The sequence below is a fragment of the Pelobates fuscus genome, chromosome 6 (assembly GCF_036172605.1).
Source record: "Pelobates fuscus isolate aPelFus1 chromosome 6, aPelFus1.pri, whole genome shotgun sequence".
NCBI lineage: Eukaryota > Metazoa > Chordata > Amphibia > Anura > Pelobatidae > Pelobates > Pelobates fuscus.
In genome coordinates, this window is record NC_086322.1 from 163,564,056 (window position 1) to 163,588,884 (window position 24,829).

Consider the following 24,829-nt stretch of genomic DNA (forward strand, 5'->3'; position numbering starts at 1 on the left):
TCATAGCCACTTGTGTTAATCTTTTTTTATGTGACGTTTCATTTTCTTTTAAAATGTATCATAAAATTTCAGCAAATTACAAATCCCAAGCCAGTTCAGACCAGACACATAGCAAATGAGAACAAAAACAATGTTTCAGTTTGCCCTCTTCCACTAACTATATCCAATGGCAGAAAAGGCTTACACTTATAATGATGATAAACATGGAGGCACCTAGTTCTTGGATAGAAGCAAATACAGCAGTATGGATTTCTACAACTACATTTATTTTTCACACCTTACATAAAAACATATTTGTTAAATATAGGAGATACGCAAACATAATATTAAAAATCCTGAGAGATTACCATACCCCTTTAAAATCCTGCAAATTTGCTTTCTAAAAAGACAAATATCCTTATGCTGCCCTCTAGTGGTAAATGTTGGAATTCTCTGCAATGCACCTATTATTGGCAGTATTCTGCAGGTTTAACATCTAGCAAAATTGGGTTGCAAACTTTCAAGACCTTAAACTGACAAGATTGATGACTAAATTGCTCATATTGACAATTTTCTTTTTATTGAAAGATATGATATCTCTCATTAAAAGTTTTTGATATTTTAATTTAATCTTTATAACATATAATCTCTTTTTTTTAGTCATATGTATTAAAATTTTGACCAAATCCCTTGCATACCTTTCCCACTCCACCTTTCTGACAGTCATCTTTAGGCACCTTTTGGTCGTACTGTCAGTAATCCCAGCAAATGCTCACTATTCTGCAACATTTGCGTTTCAAAATCTGTTGCCAGAAAGTGCTCCAGAACCAGGAAGTGTAGAAAAGTGGAAAAGTGTAGAGTTCTGAAAAGCAGCTGAGCTGATGGTTGTAAATTACTGAGTGTTGGCTGGGAAAACCAACAGTCTGATCTAAGATGCATAAAGATGGCTGTCAGAAAGGGAGAATGGCAACGGTAGGCCAGTGATATATTCAAACATTTCATTAAACATGGAGTAAAGAAGGCATGTTATAACATTATTATATTAAGATATATAAAAAGCAAATGTGGAAGACTGCCGTTATACTTACCGCCACCCAAGTAAAACATTTTAAATGGATATAATACAGATCTGAAGCTTAGTTGATTATGCACAGTTATTAACCATCATATAATTAACCTACTGAATATTACTGGCATGTGTTTTACAGCACATGGAGCTCGTGAAGGTCTTAATCAATAACAACGCATTATGAGAATTAGTCATTGAGCTTATTTACAAATTTAGAACACGTATTTTTTAACAAACATTTTTACCAAACACTAACTTTACAACCACAAAAGTTAGTACTTCCTTTTTGCTACTTAATCTTCCGCCTCGAATGTCCCAATGTGTCTTATTACGAAATCTTTAGTATTTTTTAGTGCATTCGTATTAACTTTCATTTCATTGTATTCTAACTGTTTGGATGTGTATGTCTAAATAATTTACTTTGTAACATGTTACCCTATATTACATAATGACATGACTGGATATATTTACTAATTTAAATCTGATAAATTAGGTCAAAATAAATATACAACAATGGGCTTGTCCATTACCAGGTTTTTAGCTTTATAAATATATTGAAAGTACCTATATATTGTGCTTTTTGATTTCCAGTCAAGGATATAGCTTTGAATATATTTGGCATAATAGTTAAAGTCTACTTAACATCTACAGGCACAGGGCAATACGATCACAGTATGCATAAATAGATACCCCTTTTCTGTATTCACATTATACCTTCTCACTTTTCTATGGAAGGCTGCTAAGAAAGCCAACGTAGCAGAGCATTGTAAAAGGGGTAATTCTGTCATATAAGCAGAGCCTAAAATTCCACGTTCAATGCTACTAGTCAGGCTTTTAAAGTTACTTGCTGTCTAAGTCTGAGAAGCCTATGGCACACTAAGCATGGGTGAATTTACACTCCACGGGGCTGAAATTTCGCTCACAAATGGCTAGTGGCTAGAGCAATTTTGAGCCTTGATGCAAGTATGACCTATTTCTAATATATTTAAATAGGAAATTTGTAAACATCCTTATATACATTTTATTAAATGATACTAAACTATAAAATCTAGGATTTGAAAATCTGACAGCTCTATATCTGCACTAAACCATTGGTTTCAAAGAAAGCTAAATGGCTACGTCGTCCAGTCTCTATACATATATTACACACTTTTAGACATACTTTGGGTCTTCCATAGGGTTCTTAATAATTTCTACACTGTTTCCACTAATGCTAACTTTCTAATTACTTTCTTTAAGAAGCAATGATTGTCATTCTCCATTTACCCATCTGCTAACAAAAATGTTCACATTCACCCATTTAGACCCTTAACAGACAACTGTCACCTTAATCTTTTCTTAATATAATTCCTTTCATCAAGTACTAAACTGCTTTTTTCCCTCCTTACCTCTAGGATATGGCAGGATCCTTCAGCCATATACATATACCTTGGGTCAGACAGTGTTTGAATCCGACAGTCAGTCTCTATGGTCTTCCCAGTTTCACTCCATGCACAGTGCAGTGCATCATCCGCCATTACCCTATGCAACATACTGAACAGAAGGAGACTTGCTAAAAAGAAAATCTTTTTTTTTTTATTCTTTGTTTTATTTGTGCATGAAATGAACATCTGTATCTGCACTGCCACTACAGCTGGTGCAAGCACATATACAGACATACAACAATACTGATATGGCATTGAGAAAACATTACACATTTTTCTTTTTTCTCTCAGAATAGGAAACATGTAGGAAAGTAAAGTGGGGCACACTAAGAGCTAGGCATGAAGAATAACCAGTGGTGGCTGACATTTTGCGCATGTGCACAGTTTAGTAGCTTGTAAGTTGTGTCAGTAAACAATTTGTAGTAGCCAGGTTAACTGCTTATATGCCTGATGTGCCTAATGTGTGTGGTAAGAGATAATGCTGGTATAGTGAGCCCCTTGAAGTGTTAGCATGCTGGGTCTGAATAGTAAGCTGCTTGTGGTATGTCACCCTGGCTGGTCTAATATGCACGTTCTGGTACAGGCTTTGGGAGTCCTCTGTATGGCGGGCGTGATATCTCACCGATATGAGCTGACTTGCGGTTAGCCGATACCCAATCGTATCAGTATGGCAGGGAACGATTGTCCACCAGGGTAGGGATCCGGGCAAAGTCCATTTGCTGGTTTCCTGTGGGCCAAAGCCGTGTTGGACCAAGACAGCCAAGTCTGGGCATCAGGAGGATAGGATCTGTTGGAGTAGTTAGCTTAGCTCTAGGAAAGCTTGTTGCCGGTTGCCACGTGGAACCCCTCTCTGAGGCTGCTGCGCCGCAGGACGTGTGTACGGTGGGTATGTGGTTGGGCCCGCTGTGAGAGTACCTTGCTTGGCGGCATAGTCGTAAGTCCCTGGCGGGGGTAGTCGCTTTGCAGTGTTCTGACCGTCCAGTGCCACGGCTGTCGACGGCTCAGCTGTGCCTCAGTTTGCTTGACTCGTTGATGGGACAGGTAAGGGTGGGTTGCTTTGTAGGGTATGGGGGCCGCAGATTCTTCCGACCCCTGAGTCTCTGTTCAGAAGCCTCATTGAGTGCTGTGGGCTCATTGAGAGAGCAGCCGTTCACATCGACCTCGGCGCACATGGCGTCCGCCATCTTGTGTGCTGCGCCCGTGCCCCCAATCAGGGCGGTGGGGTCGTTGGGCCTGGTTTGCTTAGCCACTGGGTGAGGACCGGGATCACCCCCACTGGTCCATAGGGGGGGAACAGGGTTGGATCCACCTGGTGCTGGGCCTCTGGGTGGGCGCTGTCAGGCAGGATAGCGGGGCAGCGGCCGTCCGCCCCACTCACCGCCGGCGAAGGCCCCAACTGGGACATCGAAGACCTCACCGCCAGGGGACTGAAACTCGAAGAGCCGGCCTCGCCCTGGATCCAGTGTGCCCTTAGCACTGAGGGCCATTGCTGTCGGTCTACGGTTAGTTCGGATTTCATGTTTTTAGGCTTTAGAAGTTGGTGAGTTTCAGGAGCTGCTCAAACTTGCGACCGTTCAGCTCGGCGGTCCGGCCCCGCCCCTGAAAATATTTCTAATTATATCCCAACACATTATTTTACTGACCACACTGTAGCTGGTCTCTATAGGCCAGTTAAATTGACAGCACTGTGCAGGAGTGAAGCATGGAAGACCATAGAGACTAAATGTCGGATTCAAACACTGTCTGACCAAAGAAACACATATATGGCTGAAGGATCCTATAGGATAGTAAATGTAGGGATGAATCTTTCTCATTTTTACTTGTACGTTATTTTAAAGAAAATATATTTTCTTTCAATACTTGATGAAAGGAATATTATATTAAAAAATATTGAGGTGACAGTTGTCCTATAAGGACATTATCTGGTCCCTAAAGACGCTGTGCTCGTATGGAATGTCCTGCTTTTTTTTTTGCATTGGCAGCTATATGCAGAGCTGCATTTCTTAAATGAGTGGGATATTCAATTTTGATTATTAAAGGCTGTGATGGTTTATATTGACATACTATAAAGTAATTAGTCTTTAAGGGGTTAATGGTATCTCTACCAAGGCTCTGAATGCTGCTGGTTAGATCACATCTGTAGCTATTAACCCATTCAGCTGCTTAACATTCATACATTTATCTAACCCACCTCAAAAACGTATATAAACTAAACCCAAAATAAAAGTGTAAAAAAATGCAGAATTTCTATTTCACTTGTAGCTTGGCACCCTCATTCTCCAAAATATGCTATGATGCCAGGTAATGCAATCAATATTCACAGATGAAAATATGGTGCCTTTCAGTATTTCCTTTGGTTGCATTTGTATATCAACCAACTGTAATCCTGTATAACAGCTGTAAAGCTAGCCGACTGTAACAATCAAACAAAGAAACGTTGTGTTAAAATGATAGAGAAGCCCAGTTTGTATCTTTCGATCACAGCTGTGCATTCTCAATAATACAGCAGCTTTTCTGCCAAGCTACGTGCTATGCTGCTGGGCTCTCTGTACAGTGAATGGGTGCCATTCATTTCCAAAGTGAGAAGACCACTGTTGGTGTGTTCTGACCTGAGAATGTGAACCAGAAAATAAATAACAAGGATTGCATATAAACAAGGTCACACTGTTGCATTGCTAATTATTCAGTACGTAAGACCGGGCCTGGAAAGACCTTCGATTATTATTTCCAGGCTATGTCTGATTTCACAATCTATGCAAGAGAGCTGATGATTGATCAAACACATAATTAGAAAAATCAGATGGAAGATCAGCTACTCAGATAATAAATGACATGAATGGGGAGAATTGTACCAAGAGCTCCTCCAAGTTTTAGTACAAAGTGCATTTAAAGTGACAGGGTTGTTTAGTTTTTTGTTTTTTTTCCGGTGGTTATGAATACAATAATAGTATTTCCTTGTCATACATGATATACTCTGGCCATGAAAACGTTTGGGCATGCAATGTCAGCATTTACACAATTTATGCTGCATTCCCTTGAACCATATGACACAAACAGATGTGTGCTTAAAGGGACACTATAGGCACCCAGACCACTTCAGCTAATAGTTTCCAGAGAAACTGCAATGTTTACATTGTTGCACTAAGTCTGCCTCCAGTGGCTGTCTCCCAGGGAGGCAGATTGAGCTATAGTGCCAGGAATACAGCTTTGTATTCCTGGCACTTATAATATCCCTTTAAGTTTTGCTCATGTACATGTAACATAACTAGAGTTGATCAGTAAACCTTTTTTTCAAGTGATGTACAGGGTGGTTAAACCACTAGTAGAAGTGCTTCTCTGATGCGACTTAGTGATAACATGTCCATTCATTGTCTTTTCCTGCAACGGTTGATTGTCCAGTCTATTCCCCCAACATTATAACTACCTCCAGTGACACAATAAATTAATTTAAATACAGATCTCGTAACAGACAGGTCAGGTATAAGATCCATATGGAGGAATTGCTGTTGGAAGTTAGATCTGTAGAATTAAGATTTGCTTAAAGTACATGCAATGGAATAAAATATAATGAAAAAACTACATTAATGTAAGAAATAGTTTAATTTTAACTTGTTTAATATGTTGTAAATCTGCCTTTACTCAGCTGCATGCCAGTTACAATCAAATGATGTTTTATAAAGCCACCTGCAGTCGATGGAAGGCATTTTACAACATAGTAAACATAAGATCAGGGTACCGCTCAGTTATATATACCCGATTAGCTAGCGTCATACCATTACAGTCTACAATATCAAAGATAGTTACCTTGTAACCATTACAAAAGGCATGTATACACAAAAAGGGTAACATATCGTGCCCTAAAAGTATATACATGGTAAACAAAAAATTGCCAAGTTTTGACTTTATTTGCCTAATCGTTTGGCTTTTGTGAGATAGGATGGATGGATTCTTCCAAACTGTTTTATGTATATATATATATATATATACACATTCTTTTGCAGTCACAACACTACAAGACTAAATTATATCTACTAGCTAGAGATCGATCAACCAGACGTCCAAACGGTTGTAAATCTGAAGTAACATTGGGTTTTCAGTCGCCAGTAACATATCTGATGCATAGATCCTTTAACCCAAAGCAATGGAAACAGTTGCAACTTCACTTCTGCTCCATGACCTGAAAAGCTGTCAGTTGTTGCTGGTACCATTCCGGGGCCTCTGGGCCATTTTTCCCTGCAGAGTTATGGTCGTAACCGTAGGAGACAGTTAGCTCATCATCCTGTTCCACTGCCACGATGGTCCGGATGCACTTAATGGGTCCAAAGCGAGGGTGGACAAACCTGGACATAACAAATTCCGCTTAATACCACTTCCTTGTATTAGACACAGTTATAAAGTCTTTATTGACATACTTAATATTGAAATCTGTACTACTTTTTTATTTATTTAAAGGCTTGTACCTGAACTTTTGTTAGGTTTATTTTTTTATTTTTTGTTGTAAATGAAGAAGAACTGAAGGGGGGTGGGGGGGGGGGGGGTGGGAGTCTTCTATATTTTGTTGGTCTTGTTGCAGTGATTCTTTAAGTCTTAAATCATCTCAGTATCCAAGTCCTACGACCTCTATTTTGTGCACATACAAACATACATAGGCCGGTACACCTTTGCATATAACATATGCCAAAGGAATTATATTACAGTGTTCCTCCACACTGCTGCTGAAAATTGGCCATGTGTCGTAATGTTTAAACATATCAACACAGAAGTACAGTTTTAGGAAGATGTTTAGCATTGAAATGCATTGTATTGGACTACTTACCATTGTGGACTTGAAGTGTGGCACCTCACTTACCCATTATTTTAATCTTACCTGTGGTGCCTTTTTCTCATTTGTTCTGAGGATAAAAACTGCAATAAAATATCATTTGAAGACATTTTAATCACACTCAAGTTGATTTACCTGAGCCAGTTCTATACAGGCTCAAAGGAAAGTGAGTGCTCTAAATATATATATTACATATACCTACTGTGCTGTCCTGTGTGAGTGTGCTTTATTTTGCAGCAACACTCCAAAACCATTTTTGGGGTATATGTATATATTCAGTTAATATCACTACATCACTTATTTTGTGGATTCACATTTTTTGATATTTACTATTATTTATATTTTTAAAGTGTGCTTTTGACTTTGCTTGTGTTTGTGTTTAATGAGTTGCGATGTATGTGAGTGATTTCACTGTGTTAATCAGTTGCACTTTTCACTTTGTTTGTTATACTGTATTTATAGCACTAGTTTGTATTACACATCTTTTCTGTTACTTTTAGACGTCTACACATTTGTGTTAAAATATAATTTTTATTTATTAATATATATATTTTTTTTAAAACAATGTTCATTAGATATGTCTGCAATATATCATACCTAACTTAGAAATAAAAGTTTGTTTCTTTACCTACGTATTTATTGGAGAAAGTTCTGGACATATTATGACATTCAAATGGAAATAGAATAATTTATTTGGTTGTTTCATAACGAATTGAAGTATTTTTCCCATTTGTGGTACTTTCTAAAAACATGCAATCAGACAATGGAGAAAGCATGTTGAGCTTAGCAAATTTCTTCTTATTTTAACAAACAACAAAAACTTCTAGTTTTATGGTCACAAATGTGTAGCTTAGTAGGACAAAACATTTTAGACTTTAACTTGTGTAACAAAATCATTGCATTACAGAGGTAGCTGGTTTGCATTTGTAGTTTCTATGCTGGGCTCTAAAAAACATATTTGGCTACAATGGTTTGTTGTTTCTATTGTGAAAGCTTCTATTGCCATGCAAAGGGTTTAAAGGACCACTATAGGCACCAAGACCACTTCAGCTTAATGAAGTGGTCTGGGTGCCAGGTCCAGCTAGGTTTAACCCTTTTTGCTGTAAACATAGAAGTTTCAGAGAAACTGCTATGCTTACATATGGGATAATCCAGCCTCTAGTAGCTGTCTCATTGACAGCTGCTAGAGGTGCTTCCGCACTTCTCACTGTGATTTTCAGGGCGCAATAGTGTGTTTTCCTGGCGCAGTAGTGGTCCTTTAAACACTTTTTTTCTCATTGTGTTTTTTAGTTTCAGTTAATTACAAGGATACAGTATAGACAACCAGATCACTTCAGCTGATTGACATGGTCTGACTGCAGTGTCCCTGTCTCCTTAACCCTACAATGTAAAACACTGCAGTTTTAGAGAAAATGTTTACATTGCAGGGTTAAGACACCCTCTAATGGTTGTCTTCCAGACAGCCACTAGAGGTGCTTACCCGATTCACACAGAGTTTAACTCCGTGAAACTCCGTCATGCTTTGCATGAAGACGTGCAGCATCTCGAAAATTCCCATAGGAGAGCATTGATCCAATATTCAATATATACATGGAATAGCCTTCGAGCTGAAGTGGTAGAGGTTAACACAGTAAAGGAGTTTAAGCGTGCGTGGGATAGGCATAAGGCTATTCTAACTATAAGATAAGGTCAGGGACTAATGAAAGTATTTAGAAAACTGGACAGACTAGATGGGCCGAATGGTTCTTATCTGCCGCCACATTCTATGTTTCTATATATGTTTCATTATTTTTTGTGTGCTTTGAGACTGAGTGGTAATATGTTTGAAAATTTGATTCAATGCACAGTCTACTGTGTTTATCCATGCCTGGAAGAGCTGTCGCAGGGTACATACATATGTGGGAAATGTGAGCTAGTGGCTTTTCTAGAATCTTAGATCTGGCAAAGCAAAGTGCATCACTGAGACAGATAGATGACCTTTAAAAAAGGCTTACTGCTCATTGAGCCAAGTTTAGTGAGGGCAGCTATTGGAGTGGGAGGGGGAGGAGATGAGACAATGAGATAATTGGGGAACAGGCAAGAGGTAGCGTGGGGGCGGGAGAAGCTAAGAGGAAGGGCATGGCCAGTCCTGATTTTGTACACCATTGGTCTGTTAATCAATGAGGGTCAGGTCAAGGCAGAATCTATGGCTGTCATGCATCTATACGTCCTGTCATATACTAGAGGTATGGGTGGGTTTTTCTTTATTTTTTTTATATACACTTCATTAAAAAATGAATTAAAAAAAATAGTTTCCTTGATGAAAGGATTATTATATAAAAAAATAGTTTTCATTTACAGGTGATAGCCATTCAACCATTTATTTCTTAACCGTTTAAAGTTGTAATGCCATGTAATCTCGTATTTCTCTGCACTCAGATCAACTTAAATGGCTCTCAATTTGTTCACTAGTTGTATTTTTTTTATATAACACATAGTCGGGCCTGACAAGCTTTGATAACCTATTATTGTTCTTATTTTCTTTACTTAATCACAAAAAATGAGACCTGTTTCATCATATTGTGACCTAGTATCACAAATTGCCCACTGCTACCTTGATGTAATATCCTGTCCTATGTAATGTCACGTTATTGCTTTTCTCGATAATGTCACAACCGTTTTCTTGTAACCCATGTCACTGCTATGCCTCAATAAAAATATAGATTGACAAAAAAAATTGTTTTCATGTGACAATTGTCCTTTAAAGCCAGTGGGGGATACTATAGAGAATAGAAACCCTATTTGTGTTTCTTTCATTTATATATTGTTTCTATACACTGTAGACAGTGCAAGAATTATCAGATTGTGAGAGCAGGGGTAATATGTGTATTTTAATTGGAGGTTTGTAGTTAAATTAACTACAAACCTCCACTTTCAAAATCCCCCCCAAAAATTCATAATTTAGTCAGCATGAAGAGGTTTATCAGCGTATTTTCTTATGTACACTTATGTACACTGACAAAACTGTCACAATGATCTTTGGAACAGTACCTAAATTACACAATTCCCACCTATCCATCAAAACAAATTCAAATGGCACACTGACCGCAGTCCACTCTTTCAAATACTTGGGTATGATGTTAGACCCCAATCTATCTTTTGGCCTGCACATATAAAAACTTGCATCTAAACTTTATCCAAAACTAGGTGCCCTGTACAGAAACAAATCCTGCCTAAGCCCTACAGTAAAGGAAAAGATTGTACAGCAAATGCTGATGCCAATCATTGATTATGGGGATGTAGTATATGCATCTGCATCGCAATCCCACATTAATAAACTCAACGCATTGTATAACTCGTTCTGCCGATTTGTGCTACAATGTAATTACAGGACCCACCATTGTGACATGCTAAAAGAACTGAACTGGCTGTCGCTGGAATCCAGACGCACCCTTCATCTTTCCAGTCTTGTTTTTAAAATGCTTTCCCCAGCTGTTCCCACTTCCTATAACCTCTGATTCAGTACCGACACTTTACCCCAATACAAAAAGAAAGCAGCCCGATCCTCCTTCTCCTACAGAGCACCACAATTGTGGAATGACCTCCCGCACAATTTAAAATCTTCCCTAAGCCTAAAGTCCTTTAAGAGATCCCTCTCTACATACCTCAAAACAGAATGCACCTGTCATGGTTGATTATATATTTCCTACCTGTTCTATGTTACATTCTATGTTATTACATAATAATAATGTAGGTATCTACCAGACTACAGGAAATTATATCAGATTAAAATTTACAAATAATTAGTATTTGATATGACACTAGCTATTAGGGTACTTGTAAAAAATTAGACTACATTTGCAGTTCAAACTTGAAAATGCATCTATGGCTGAGGGTGATTGGTAGAAAATAGATTGAGAAATTGTGTAGGTTACATAGTATTATGAAACTTTTGAAAAATCACCATATTTTCTCAATCTCCCAATTCAAGTGGCAGTATCTAAAGAAAAAAAACAAAAAACAATTGGTTTGTGGTGACAGTGATACTTACGTGTCATACATGCAATTAGGTGTGAATGAATGGTTAGCCTTGTGGCCCAAAGAGGCGCAATATCTGGTGGGCATATTGCAGGGCTCTGGTACATCCAGGACACTTTCCTCATCTAGAGAGATTGTGTTGCCATTCAAAGACCAATCTCTGCTGTCGACCTAACAAAATATTCAATAAAGTTAGAAAAGTTTGAAGTTGTTCTTGCCACATGCTGAAGGTTGATAAATATTTTTTTACGTATATTCTGCAGAGATGGCAGCATTTCTGCTTCTATGTCTAGTACACTGTCCTCCCTTTTAACCCCATTTTTGTACCACTAATTAGAAGTCTCTGTGATATTTAAAATTTTAATTTGTACCTCTTGATGAGTAATCCGTACACCATTGTAAAAGGACATCACAGTATGGGCCTTAGCTGCTGTTTTAGCATAGAGACCTTCTCCAGCATTAGAAATGAGTGAAACTGCAACATAGACCCTAAAAGAAAAAAAAAAAACACTATCACAGATGAAAAAGTTAATGTCATGTAATTATCCATCCTTCTATCCCCCATACATCTATTATATTACAGACACATTATATTAAACACACAACACAAACTAAAGAGATGGAATAGTGATACAAACATAAACACATACATACATATTTTTACATAGTTTTTGTTGATTTGTTTACATGTTCATTTTTGTGAAATGTCATCACTGGGTTATATATATAAATACATATACATAAATACATACACTGGGTTATACATATAAATCTGCTTGACATGGCAGGTGGGCATACCCTCTCATGGCCATTGGAGGTAACTAAAAACCTCCATTTGTTTAAATATACATAGGGATTTGGGAAAGAGCACAGGTAACTTTTTTCTTTGTTTTTTACTATATGTATTTTGGCTGATGTGTACTATGGTCGTTGCTGCCGCCCAGGAGTAATGGGAGTTTGAGCGCATGACTTGTTTTTTTGTATTTGTATTCACTTTTGTATCATACAGACATGTTACAATGCTACTGCCCATCCCATGCAGGGCTCGAGTCCTGCAGGAACGCATGGGAACGGCGTTCCTGTACTTTTTCCAAAGCAGGAATGCCGTTCCCGTTTCCAGTCCTGCATCCAACACACACACACACCATCTAGCACACACATCCTCTAGCACACACACACACACACACACACACACACATCATCCAGCATACACACATAATCCAACACACACACATCATCCAGCACACACACACATCATCCAGCACACACACACACATCATCCAACACACACACACACACACACACATCATCCAACACACACATCATCCAGCACACACACATCTTCCAGCACGCACACACACTGCATTCATTATACACAATCTGCACTTACTACAAACACACTACATTCATTATAAACACTCTGCATTCATTACAAACACACTACATTCACTATACACACTCTGCATTCATTATACATACTCTGCACTCACTACAAACACACTACATTCACTACACACACTGCATTCATTATACACACTCTGCACTCACTACAAACACACTACATTCACTATACACACTAAATTCACTACACACTACATTCACTATACACTACATTTACTACAAACACACTACATACACTGCATTCATTATACACACTGCACTCACTACAAACACACTGCATTCATTATACACACTCTGCACTGACTACAAACACACTACATTCATTATACACACTCTGCACTGACTACAAACACACTGCATTCATTATACACACTCTGCACTCACTACAAACACACTACATTCATTATACACACTCTGCACTCACTACAAACACTAAATTCATTATACACACTCTGCACTCACTACAAACACACTACATTCACTATACACACTCTGCACTCACTACGAACACTACATTCATTATACACACTCTGCACTCACTACAAACACTAAATTCATTATACACATTCTGCACTCACTACAAAAACACTACATTTATTATACAGACTGCACTCACTACAAACACACTACATTCATTATACACACTCTGCACTCACTACAAACACTAAATTCATTATACACATTCTGCACTCACTACAAAAACACTACATTTATTATACAGACTGCACTCACTACAAACACACTACATTCATTATACACAGTCTGCACTTACTACAAACACACTACATTCATTATACACACCCTGCAATACACTATATGCATAGGTGTGTATTTTTTTTTTAAGGGGGGGAGGGGGAGGGATGGGAATCATGGGTGAGTTCCCACACTTTTTACTCCAGGACTTGACCCCTGATCCCATGTGTTCCCTATTAAGGTTTAATAAGCATGTAGGGATGTATATAAAAAAAAATACCCCTTTCTGTCTCATTAGAGATATCTTTGCCAGAAGCTCAAGGAAGCAAGGTGAATGGTTAGAGTTAGGACCCACCTATGAGGTCTGCCTTGACGTGGCAGGTGGGCATACCCTCTTATGGCCATTGGAGGTAACTAAAAACCTCCATTTGTTTAAATATACATAGGGATTTGGGAAAGAGCACAGGTAACTTTTTTGTTTGGTTTTTACTGTACATATAAATGCAGCCTGATCCTTTCAATATTATTAACCCCTTAGTGACCAGACCATTTTTAAATTTTCATACCGTTAAGGACCAGGACTCTTTTTACATTTCTGCTGTGTTTGTGTTTAGCTGTGATTTTCCTCTTACTCATTTATATACCATTTGTCTCGCCATTAAATGGCCGTTTGTCTCGCCATTAAATGGCCGTTTGTCTCGCCATTAAATGGCCTTTCTAAAGATACCATTATTTTCATCATATTATATAATTTACTATAAATAAAATAAAATAACTTTTTTTAACTTTGACCCCCAAACTCTGTTATGCATCTACAACCGCCAAAAAACACCCATGCTAAATAGTTTCTAAATTTTGTCCTGAGTTTAGAAATACCCAATGTTAACATATTCTTAGCTTTTTTTTGGAAAGTTCTAGGGCTATAAGTACAAGTAGCACTTTGCTATTTCCAAACCATTTTTTTCAGAATTAACGCAAGTTACATTGTAACACTGATATCTGTCAGGAAACCCTGAATAACCCTTCACATGTATATATATTTTTAAAGAAGACGACCCAAGGTATTACACTTGGGGTATTTTGACTCTTTTCATGCTCTTTTCATGCAAACATTTTACCACCAATCTATGCCAAATTTAAACAAATAATAATAATTGGTGATTTTTTTTGACACACATAGCAATTTAAGAATACATTTACTGAGAACTTTAAGGGTTACTGCCAAAGAACACCACAATATGTGTTCAGCAACATCTCCTAAGTACAGTGATATCACCCATGTATAGGTGTGTCGGGTTCTTTGGGGGCTAAAATACCTTATTTGGAGGGTGCACATTCCAGTTTTTCCAGCTAGGAATTTTCACAGCTGGTCATCATGCACCCATGTCCTATTTGGGACATTTTTGAAGCCAGCCAATGTAATTTACCCCCATCAAACCAAATATTTTTGAAAAGTAGACACCCTAGGGCAGGGGTAGGCAACCTTTTAGCAGCACTGTGCCGATATAGGATTGTGATGTCCCGTAGCGTGCCAGTCCTATTTTTTTTAAATTGAGGTATGTATGCTGCCGTATTCTGCTTGTGTTATTTATACGGTAATTGTATTGTATCGCTGAATATTTGTGCGTATATGAACTATTATAATGTGTATGTTCACAGGAGTACTTTGTGGTATTGTGTATGATACATATGCATGTGGGCTGTGTATGGGGGCTGCTTGTGGAATTGTGTTTGTGGATGGATATGTCACGTTGTGTCTTTGGTAGTGTGTGTATGTGTGGGGGCTGTTTGGGGTATTGCATGTGAGAGACTGCATGTGGGGTTGTGTGCATGTATGTGGATTGTTAGCAGGTTACGTTTCTGCGGATTGTGTGTATGTTTGTGGGCTGTTCGTATTATTTGTATGAGGGGAGGGTTATTGTGCATTTCTGTGTATATTTAGCAGTGTGTGTGGCTTCCCTGGGTTCCAGTGGGGACCAGGCTGGCGAGGTACAGGTCAAGGACAGGAGCTGCAACAGCAGCTGCAGGCTGCTCTACTACAGTGTGGATTCCCATTCACAAGTGCTGGGAGGAAGTGATCTGAGATCACTTCCTCTATGTGCTGCAATGCATGAATTGAGGATTGTCCTTCACCACCTCTTCGTATTAGCAGATATCTGAGTTTTTACTGGGACCCCTGATAGGACAGAGCCTGTTTGGCTCTAGCAGCCTTGAGTGCCGTGCAAAGACACCTCGAGTGCCGTGCATGGCACTAGTGCCGTAGGTTGCCTACCCCTGCCCTAGGGTATTTCAAGTGGTGGTATTTTAACACTTTCCATGCACTAATTCTACCACCAGTCTTTGTCAATCTTTTGGGTGGTCATTTTTTTGTGTTATTTTTCTATCACATTGTCCTTTAGGCATGGATTCTCAGTTTCTGTTATGTATTACTGACAAAGAACACCCCAATATGTGTTCAGCAATATCTCCCGAGTACAACAGTGCCCCCAATGTACAGGCTTTATGGGTTTTTGCAAACGTACAGGGGTCAAATGTAGGGATTTCCCCTTTTCCATGTTGGCAAATTGAAACGGAATTCAAAATGGGGTATGTCAGGTATTTTGTAGTAGCCACTTAGCCACAAACGCTTGCCAAAGTTAGCGTTCATATTTGTTTTTTGTATTTGCTTAACACAAAAACTGCACTTTTACTGGTGATTTAATTGTCGTGATACGTTTTTTTGTTGAAAACACTCATATTTGTGTTCAGCGAACTCTCACGAGTATAACAATACCCCCCATGTACAGGTTTTATGGTGTTTTGGAAAGTTACAGGGTCAATATTGGGCTTGCCCAATTCAGTTTGTCAGATTGGTTTGCTGGGTCTGTGTTGCCTTTTGAGACCATATGGTAGCCTAGGAATGTGAAATAACCCCATCATGGAATACCATTTTCAAATGTAGACATCCCAGGGTATTCCAAATGGGGTAATTCCAGTCTTTTGTAGTAGCCACTTAGCCACAAACGCTGGCCAAAGTTAGCGTTTTTATTTGTTTTTTATAAATGTTTTTTTTCAATTTATATTAATTAACTTTCCTGAGGAAAGTTCACAGCTGTGAACTGAAACGTTGACTACTTGGCTTAAATGCCTATATTTTTTACGTTGAAGTCCTTGAGTGCTAGCTTTCTTTTTGGGGGTTATATTTATGTGCAGCTGAGCACCGGGCCAAAACTTAAAGGAGAGCTGGAGTACAAAACTCCCATTGAATTGTATATATATATAATACGTGTGTGTATATGTATATATGTATATATATATATATATATATATACATACATATATATGCACACACAAATAATACGTGTGTATGTATGTGCATATATATATATGCACACACACATATAATACGTGTGTATATATATATATATATATATAAAGGAAAAGTAGATAGCACTCCACGGACTCGCTTTGTTTAAATATAAAATTTAACTTTTAATGCTCCAAGTTAAAAAATCGACGTTTCAGTCTGACCAATCAGACTTTCATCAGGACAAGGTTAGCAATAGACAAAGTCCCACATATATACCCCACCAAAACCCTTAATCAAACAGTGTACTCACCACACCTGGCTAGGTGCAAACCCCCACAAGCTGTCCGGTCAATTGCCCCGCCGAAAATGCCGGTCGCGTGTGGATGACGTCAACACGTATCACGCACGCGTCCGTCCAGCGCGCAGCACTGACGGGAGCGTCTCCATAGCAACCAGACGCTGTCCTGTCTTTGCGGGCACGGACCGGGGCTTGCAGGGTCTGCCCCTCAGTAAAGCAAAGTGTGGTCGGATTCACCTAATACCAAGATAAAACAGTGTCATTAAACACACTTAAAAAAGGAAAAACACTCTATGTTATGCATAATTCCTGTTACACGTAAAAACAAATATTACCGCTGGGGGACTGCCTGGAAGGCCCTGTCTCATAACATGCAGGGTATGGCTACTCTCTTAAAGGAACATCAAATTATGAGATAATACTGTATGAACTATCTTTCTTGTTTTAAACACTATCACTGAAGGAAGAATAGGGGCCACACCAACACTCTTCTATTTATTATAATCCTGCCAGTCACTTCAGCTGACTGGATGGTGAATAGTGTGTACCTATGCAAAGCCATATGCCTGCATTAAATTATATAAGCACTAATAGCCCCAATTGATCTAATGCTATATATCCCCTCTCTACTAAACATCGCACCAGGCGATTAGTTATCCAACAAAGAAGTTTTATTCTGTTTAGTGATACAGATCACCTACTGGAATCTGCGCTTAAATCTAATTATCCTTTGCTAGCGTAAATCAAAAATAAGAAACACCAAATAGGTCCTAATCAGATCGCCTCATATAAAGGAAATGTAATAATCAAACATATAAACAGCCCTAAGTGAACGCTGATCACTTCACCTACATCTGTTTAAGAAACAAAAGACACTAGTTACAGCTAGGATCCCTGCGCAACTGTATCCCTCAGACACGTAGGGCTATGTTTACTCCTCCATACTCTGAAGGCTCATAGCCTATCCCCCAGGGTGGGCTCATGAGTTGATTCAGGGGTATCCTGGATTCATTGTAATATACCCTAGACCCAAACACGTCAAAACAATTATAAGAATACTGCTAAAGAGTATTTCTCATTGAGTCCCTTTGGTGCAATCGTGTCCAAGGTTCTGATCCAGTGGATTTCTCTCTGTAAGAGCATTTTCTTCCGATCTCCCCCTCGCCTTGCTAATGGAATATGGTCAACCGCCATTAATTTGAGTGACGGAAGCGTATGTCCTAGTTCCAAGAAATGTCTAGAGACTGGAAACTCTGATACCCCATCACGGTATGCGACCCGTATATTTGAGCGGTGGTTTCGGATCCGTTCCCTTAACGGTAAGTCAGTTTTGCCTATATAAACTAGGCCGCAGGGGCATGACAGCTTGTAGATGACGAAGTCACTGGTGCAAGTTAAACGATGTTTAATGGTGTACTGTTTGCCAGTATGGGGATGCGAGAACGTACGCCCTGGGACCATATGTCCACAGGTAACACAACCCAGGCACCGATAGCACCCGTAATTACTCTTAGTTGTTTTGATGTCATAGCAGTGGGAAGGATCCGTCTTCACAAGTAAGTCTCTCAAACTCTTGTTCCTCTTATAACTCATCATCGGCGGAGAAGCAAATTCCTTAGGAAGGCTGTTATCATTGCTGAGTATCCGCCAGTTCTTATTGACCGCTCTTCTCAATGCTGCGGAGGCCGTGTTGTAAATTGTCGGAAACACCAAACGTTGGGTTTTGTTGTTAAAACTTGTCTCCTGCTGCTGGCATTTCAGTAAAGCTTTATCCAAGGTTGCTTTCCTATAGCCCCGTTCAAGGAACTTGTCCCTCATGATGTTAATTTGTTCCTGTGCTTTGAAAGGATCTGAGTTGTTCCTGAAGACCCTTAGGAACTGGGAATATGGTAAGGAAGCTTTCAGATGGCTTGGGTGGAAGCTATCGGCATGTAAGAGTGTATTGCGGTCCGTGGGTTTGGTGAACAGGGTATGAGTAATTCTACTATTTTCAATCCCCACTCTCACGTCGAGGAAATCGACGGTGGTTCTACTGGCTGTCATGGTCAGTTCGATATTGGGGCTCGCCATGTTGATTGTGGCTACCATATCGGAGACGGTCTCTGGATCGCCTCTCACTATGAGGAACAGGTCATCAATAAAGCGTGTATACAATATTATATTGGTCTTGAATGGTTCCAGGATATGTTCCGTTTCGAATTTATACATATAACAGTTGGCATACATGGGTGCCATGGCTGCCCCCATTGAGGTGCCCGCTATCTGGCGATACCAACTATTCTCGAAGCGAAAATAATTGCATGTTAGCACTGCTTCCAATAGTTCCATTACAAATTCGATGGGCGGACCCCGGTAATGTGGGGATTGTGCCAGTACTTGTCTGGTAGCAGCTATGCCGTCAAGATGGGGAATGACAGTGTACAAGCTTTTGATGTCGCAAGTCAAGAGCATCACAGGTTCAGGAGGTAGGTCCACTGCAGAGATTAGTCGTAAGAACGAAGGTGTATCCTTCAAACATGTTGAGAGGTTGACCACTGTCTCCTTCATGAGAAAGTCAAGCCATTGGGCTATCGGTTCCAGGATTCCCTCTTTGGCTGACACAATGGGACGACCGGGAGGTTTTTCGATGTTTTTGTGTACTTTCGGTAAGGTATACAGAATAGGTGTCCTTGGATTTGATGGTGTCAGAAACTCATATAGTTCCTTAGTTAGATAGTCGGCCTCCAGACCTCTTCTGAGTACCATCTCCAAATGGTTCTGCAATTGCACCGTGGGGTCCGTAGGGAGCTGAAGGTACGTTTGCTGGTCACCCAATTGATTAAGAATCTCTTCTCGATAATCCACATAGTTCATAACAACTATACCTCCCCCCTTGTCAGCTGGTCTTATAACGATTTCGCTGTCATTAGACAACGATGTGATGATCTCTCTGTCCCTGGCCGTGCAGTTAGAGTGTGACTTGTGCTGTATGCCAAAAATATCTCTTGCTTCCTTCTCCACTGAACGTAGAAAAGTTTTGATCGTGGCTTGGTTGGATATTGGATCAAATGTGCTCTTAGGTTTAAACTTTGATCTTTGATCTGTTGCCTGTGTGGTGAGTACACTGTTTGATTAAGGGTTTTGGTGGGGTATATATGTGGGACTTTGTCTATTGCTAACCTTGTCCTGATGAAAGTCTGATTGGTCAGACTGAAACGTCGATTTTTTAACTTGGAGCATTAAAAGTAAAATTTTATATTTAAACAAAGCGAGTCCGTGGAGTGCTATCTACTTTTCCTTTATATTTTTGCCAGACAAGCACCCGGCAGTGAATATTTAACCACAGTGAGTGCAACACTACTTGTATTTTTTGTATCTATGTTTGGCGTTTGGCAAGGCTGACTGTGTATGCACCCTGGATTTTTTGGATTATATTTGAATTTTAGTTAAAATTGAAGATTTCCCTATATAACCGTACCTTGTACACCTTTTTGGATTAGTATTAATACCAATTGGAGCATAGCACTGGCCGATAGCGAGTGACTTTTCTCATGGAGGATTTTTTTACCCTAGCTGGGGGACTGACCGAACAGGCCGAATTATGGCAATATAATGACATTGACGCAGAAAGGATTAGATGGTCAGAAACCACGACAGATTTACCCAGTACCACCACGTTACGGGAAATTTATTTTGAACTACTCAGACTGAAGAAACGTGAGACTGATCTGGATCTACACGGGTTATTCTTATCAGAGTATCATAAGAAACTACAGATCCCGAGGGGCTTTAGAGTGAAAAACGTTCCTACCATTGGGAGACTCAAGCCTAAGGTATGCAGAAAATGGGTGGCCGTATTGAACAAGTGTTCTCTTGATTTGATGCTGGTGATCATAGAGGATGTGAGAGAAGATCTGGTCCAAATACGGAGAAGAATCACAGAACTTGAGACACAACAAACAATCCTCTTGTCATCTGTAGAAGCAGCACCAACCCTCTTGAAATTGGAGGAAAATGTGAAACAATATAAAACGGATTTGGTACGCTTCAAAAGAGAGAAACAGGAAAAAGTAGCGGCTGATTATAAAGAGCACACTGTGTACAGGTGGTTGAGTGGACACAGTGAACGTCCTAGGTTTGCAAGGAAACGCAAGTTCATACGTAAACCGCGACAATTCACTATCGACAAAACATCGGGGGAGTCAAATTCGGAGTCTGACACCTATCCTGAGAGAAGTACTACCTCTGAGCCTTTTTTAGAAGGGGCACAAAAAGAAGTTACAGGGATACGGACGAGGAACCAATATCGGAATCTGGCACCAGAAAGAGGCTCATTACGAGACGGGGCCAGAAGGGGAGAACCTTCTGGGGGAAGAGGGAGGCCCCCAAGATTCTCATCCAGAAAACTCCTCCCTGATGAACTTAATTTACTTAGCAAAGGGTTATCCTTTGTCCCCACTAATGGACCTAATCAACTCCAGTGGGAGAGTGAATTATTCAAATTCGGACGCACTATGCGACTCAAAGATTTCTTCAAAAACCATCCAGCACAGGCAACAGATCAAAGATCAAAGTTTAAACCTAAGAGCACATTTGATCCAATATCCAACCAAGCCACGATCAAAACTTTTCTACGTTCAGTGGAGAAGGAAGCAAGAGATATTTTTGGCATACAGCACAAGTCACACTCTAACTGCACGGCCAGGGACAGAGAGATCATCACATCGTTGTCTAATGACAGCGAAATCGTTATAAGACCAGCTGACAAGGGGGGAGGTATAGTTGTTATGAACTATGTGGATTATCGAGAAGAGATTCTTAATCAATTGGGTGACCAGCAAACGTACCTTCAGCTCCCTACGGACCCCACGGTGCAATTGCAGAACCATTTGGAGATGGTACTCAGAAGAGGTCTGGAGGCCGACTATCTAACTAAGGAACTATATGAGTTTCTGACACCATCAAATCCAAGGACACCTATTCTGTATACCTTACCGAAAGTACACAAAAACATCGAAAAACCTCCCGGTCGTCCCATTGTGTCAGCCAAAGAGGGAATCCTGGAACCGATAGCCCAATGGCTTGACTTTCTCATGAAGGAGACAGTGGTCAACCTCTCAACATGTTTGAAGGATACACCTTCGTTCTTACGACTAATCTCTGCAGTGGACCTACCTCCTGAACCTGTGATGCTCTTGACTTGCGACATCAAAAGCTTGTACACTGTCATTCCCCATCTTGACGGCATAGCTGCTACCAGACAAGTACTGGCACAATCCCCACATTACCGGGGTCCGCCCATCGAATTTGTAATGGAACTATTGGAAGCAGTGCTAACATGCAATTATTTTCGCTTCGAGAATAGTTGGTATCGCCAGATAGCGGGCACCTCAATGGGGGCAGCCATGGCACCCATGTATGCCAACTGTTATATGTATAAATTCGAAACGGAACATATCCTGGAACCATTCAAGACCAATATAATATTGTATACACGCTTTATTGATGACCTGTTCCTCATAGTGAGAGGCGATCCAGAGACCGTCTCCGATATGGTAGCCACAATCAACATGGCGAGCCCCAATATCGAACTGACCATGACAGCCAGTAGAACCACCGTCGATTTCCTCGACGTGAGAGTGGGGATTGAAAATAGTAGAATTACTCATACCCTGTTCACCAAACCCACGGACCGCAATACACTCTTACATGCCGATAGCTTCCACCCAAGCCATCTGAAAGCTTCCTTACCATATTCCCAGTTCCTAAGGGTCTTCAGGAACAACTCAGATCCTTTCAAAGCACAGGAACAAATTAACATCATGAGGGACAAGTTCCTTGAACGGGGCTATAGGAAAGCAACCTTGGATAAAGCTTTACTGAAATGCCAGCAGCAGGAGACAAGTTTTAACAACAAAACCCAACGTTTGGTGTTTCCGACAATTTACAACACGGCCTCCGCAGCATTGAGAAGAGCGGTCAATAAGAACTGGCGGATACTCAGCAATGATAACAGCCTTCCTAAGGAATTTGCTTCTCCGCCGATGATGAGTTATAAGAGGAACAAGAGTTTGAGAGACTTACTTGTGAAGACGGATCCTTCCCACTGCTATGACATCAAAACAACTAAGAGTAATTACGGGTGCTATCGGTGCCTGGGTTGTGTTACCTGTGGACATATGGTCCCAGGGCGTACGTTCTCGCATCCCCATACTGGCAAACAGTACACCATTAAACATCGTTTAACTTGCACCAGTGACTTCGTCATCTACAAGCTGTCATGCCCCTGCGGCCTAGTTTATATAGGCAAAACTGACTTACCGTTAAGGGAACGGATCCGAAACCACCGCTCAAATATACGGGTCGCATACCGTGATGGGGTATCAGAGTTTCCAGTCTCTAGACATTTCTTGGAACTAGGACATACGCTTCCGTCACTCAAATTAATGGCGGTTGACCATATTCCATTAGCAAGGCGAGGGGGAGATCGGAAGAAAATGCTCTTACAGAGAGAAATCCACTGGATCAGAACCTTGGACACGATTGCACCAAAGGGACTCAATGAGAAATACTCTTTAGCAGTATTCTTATAATTGTTTTGACGTGTTTGGGTCTAGGGTATATTACAATGAATCCAGGATACCCCTGAATCAACTCATGAGCCCACCCTGGGGGATAGGCTATGAGCCTTCAGAGTATGGAGGAGTAAACATAGCCCTACGTGTCTGAGGGATACAGTTGCGCAGGGATCCTAGCTGTAACTAGTGTCTTTTGTTTCTTAAACAGATGTAGGTGAAGTGATCAGCGTTCACTTAGGGCTGTTTATATGTTTGATTATTACATTTCCTTTATATGAGGCGATCTGATTAGGACCTATTTGGTGTTTCTTATTTTTGATTTACGCTAGCAAAGGATAATTAGATTTAAGCGCAGATTCCAGTAGGTGATCTGTATCACTAAACAGAATAAAACTTCTTTGTTGGATAACTAATCGCCTGGTGCGATGTTTAGTAGAGAGGGGATATATAGCATTAGATCAATTGGGGCTATTAGTGCTTATATAATTTAATGCAGGCATATGGCTTTGCATAGGTACACACTATTCACCATCCAGTCAGCTGAAGTGACTGGCAGGATTATAATAAATAGAAGAGTGTTGGTGTGGCCCCTATTCTTCCTTCAGTGATAGTGTTTAAAACAAGAAAGATAGTTCATACAGTATTATCTCATAATTTGATGTTCCTTTAAGAGAGTAGCCATACCCTGCATGTTATGAGACAGGGCCTTCCAGGCAGTCCCCCAGCGGTAATATTTGTTTTTACGTGTAACAGGAATTATGCATAACATAGAGTGTTTTTCCTTTTTTAAGTGTGTTTAATGACACTGTTTTATCTTGGTATTAGGTGAATCCGACCACACTTTGCTTTACTGAGGGGCAGACCATGCAAGCCCCGGTCCGTGCCCGCAAAGACAGGACAGCGTCTGGTTGCTATGGAGACGCTCCCGTCAGTGCTGCGCGCTGGACGGACGCGTGCGTGAAACGTGTTGACGTCATCCACACGCGACCGGCATTTTCGGCGGGGCAATTGACCGGACAGCTTGTGGGGGTTTGCACCTAGCCAGGTGTGGTGAGTACACTGTTTGATTAAGGGTTTTGGTGGGGTATATATGTGGGACTTTGTCTATTGCTAACCTTGTCCTGATGAAAGTCTGATTGGTCAGACTGAAACGTCGATTTTTTAACTTGGAGCATTAAAAGTTAAATTTTATATTTAAACAAAGCGAGTCCGTGGAGTGCTATCTACTTTTCCTTTATATTTTTGCCAGACAAGCACCCGGCAGTGAATATTTAACCACA

The 24,829-nt window shown here is 40.1% G+C and overlaps 1 protein-coding gene across 1 annotated transcript in view; it reads right to left on the bottom strand.

Annotated features, from left to right (window-relative positions):
• Positions 1–6,463: 6,463 nt before the first annotated feature.
• The window catches only part of SETD7 (SET domain containing 7, histone lysine methyltransferase), an 83,814-nt gene continuing 65,448 nt past the window's right edge, over positions 6,464–24,829 (bottom strand). Inside the window, exons 6-8 of the mRNA XM_063460076.1 lie at positions 11,683–11,800; positions 11,325–11,482; positions 6,464–6,812 (exon numbers count right to left, since the gene is read on the bottom strand). Coding sequence (XP_063316146.1) covers positions 6,632–6,812; positions 11,325–11,482; positions 11,683–11,800 — 457 coding nt within the window. The 3' untranslated portion in view covers positions 6,464–6,631. The remainder of the gene's footprint in view (positions 6,813–11,324; positions 11,483–11,682; positions 11,801–24,829) is intronic.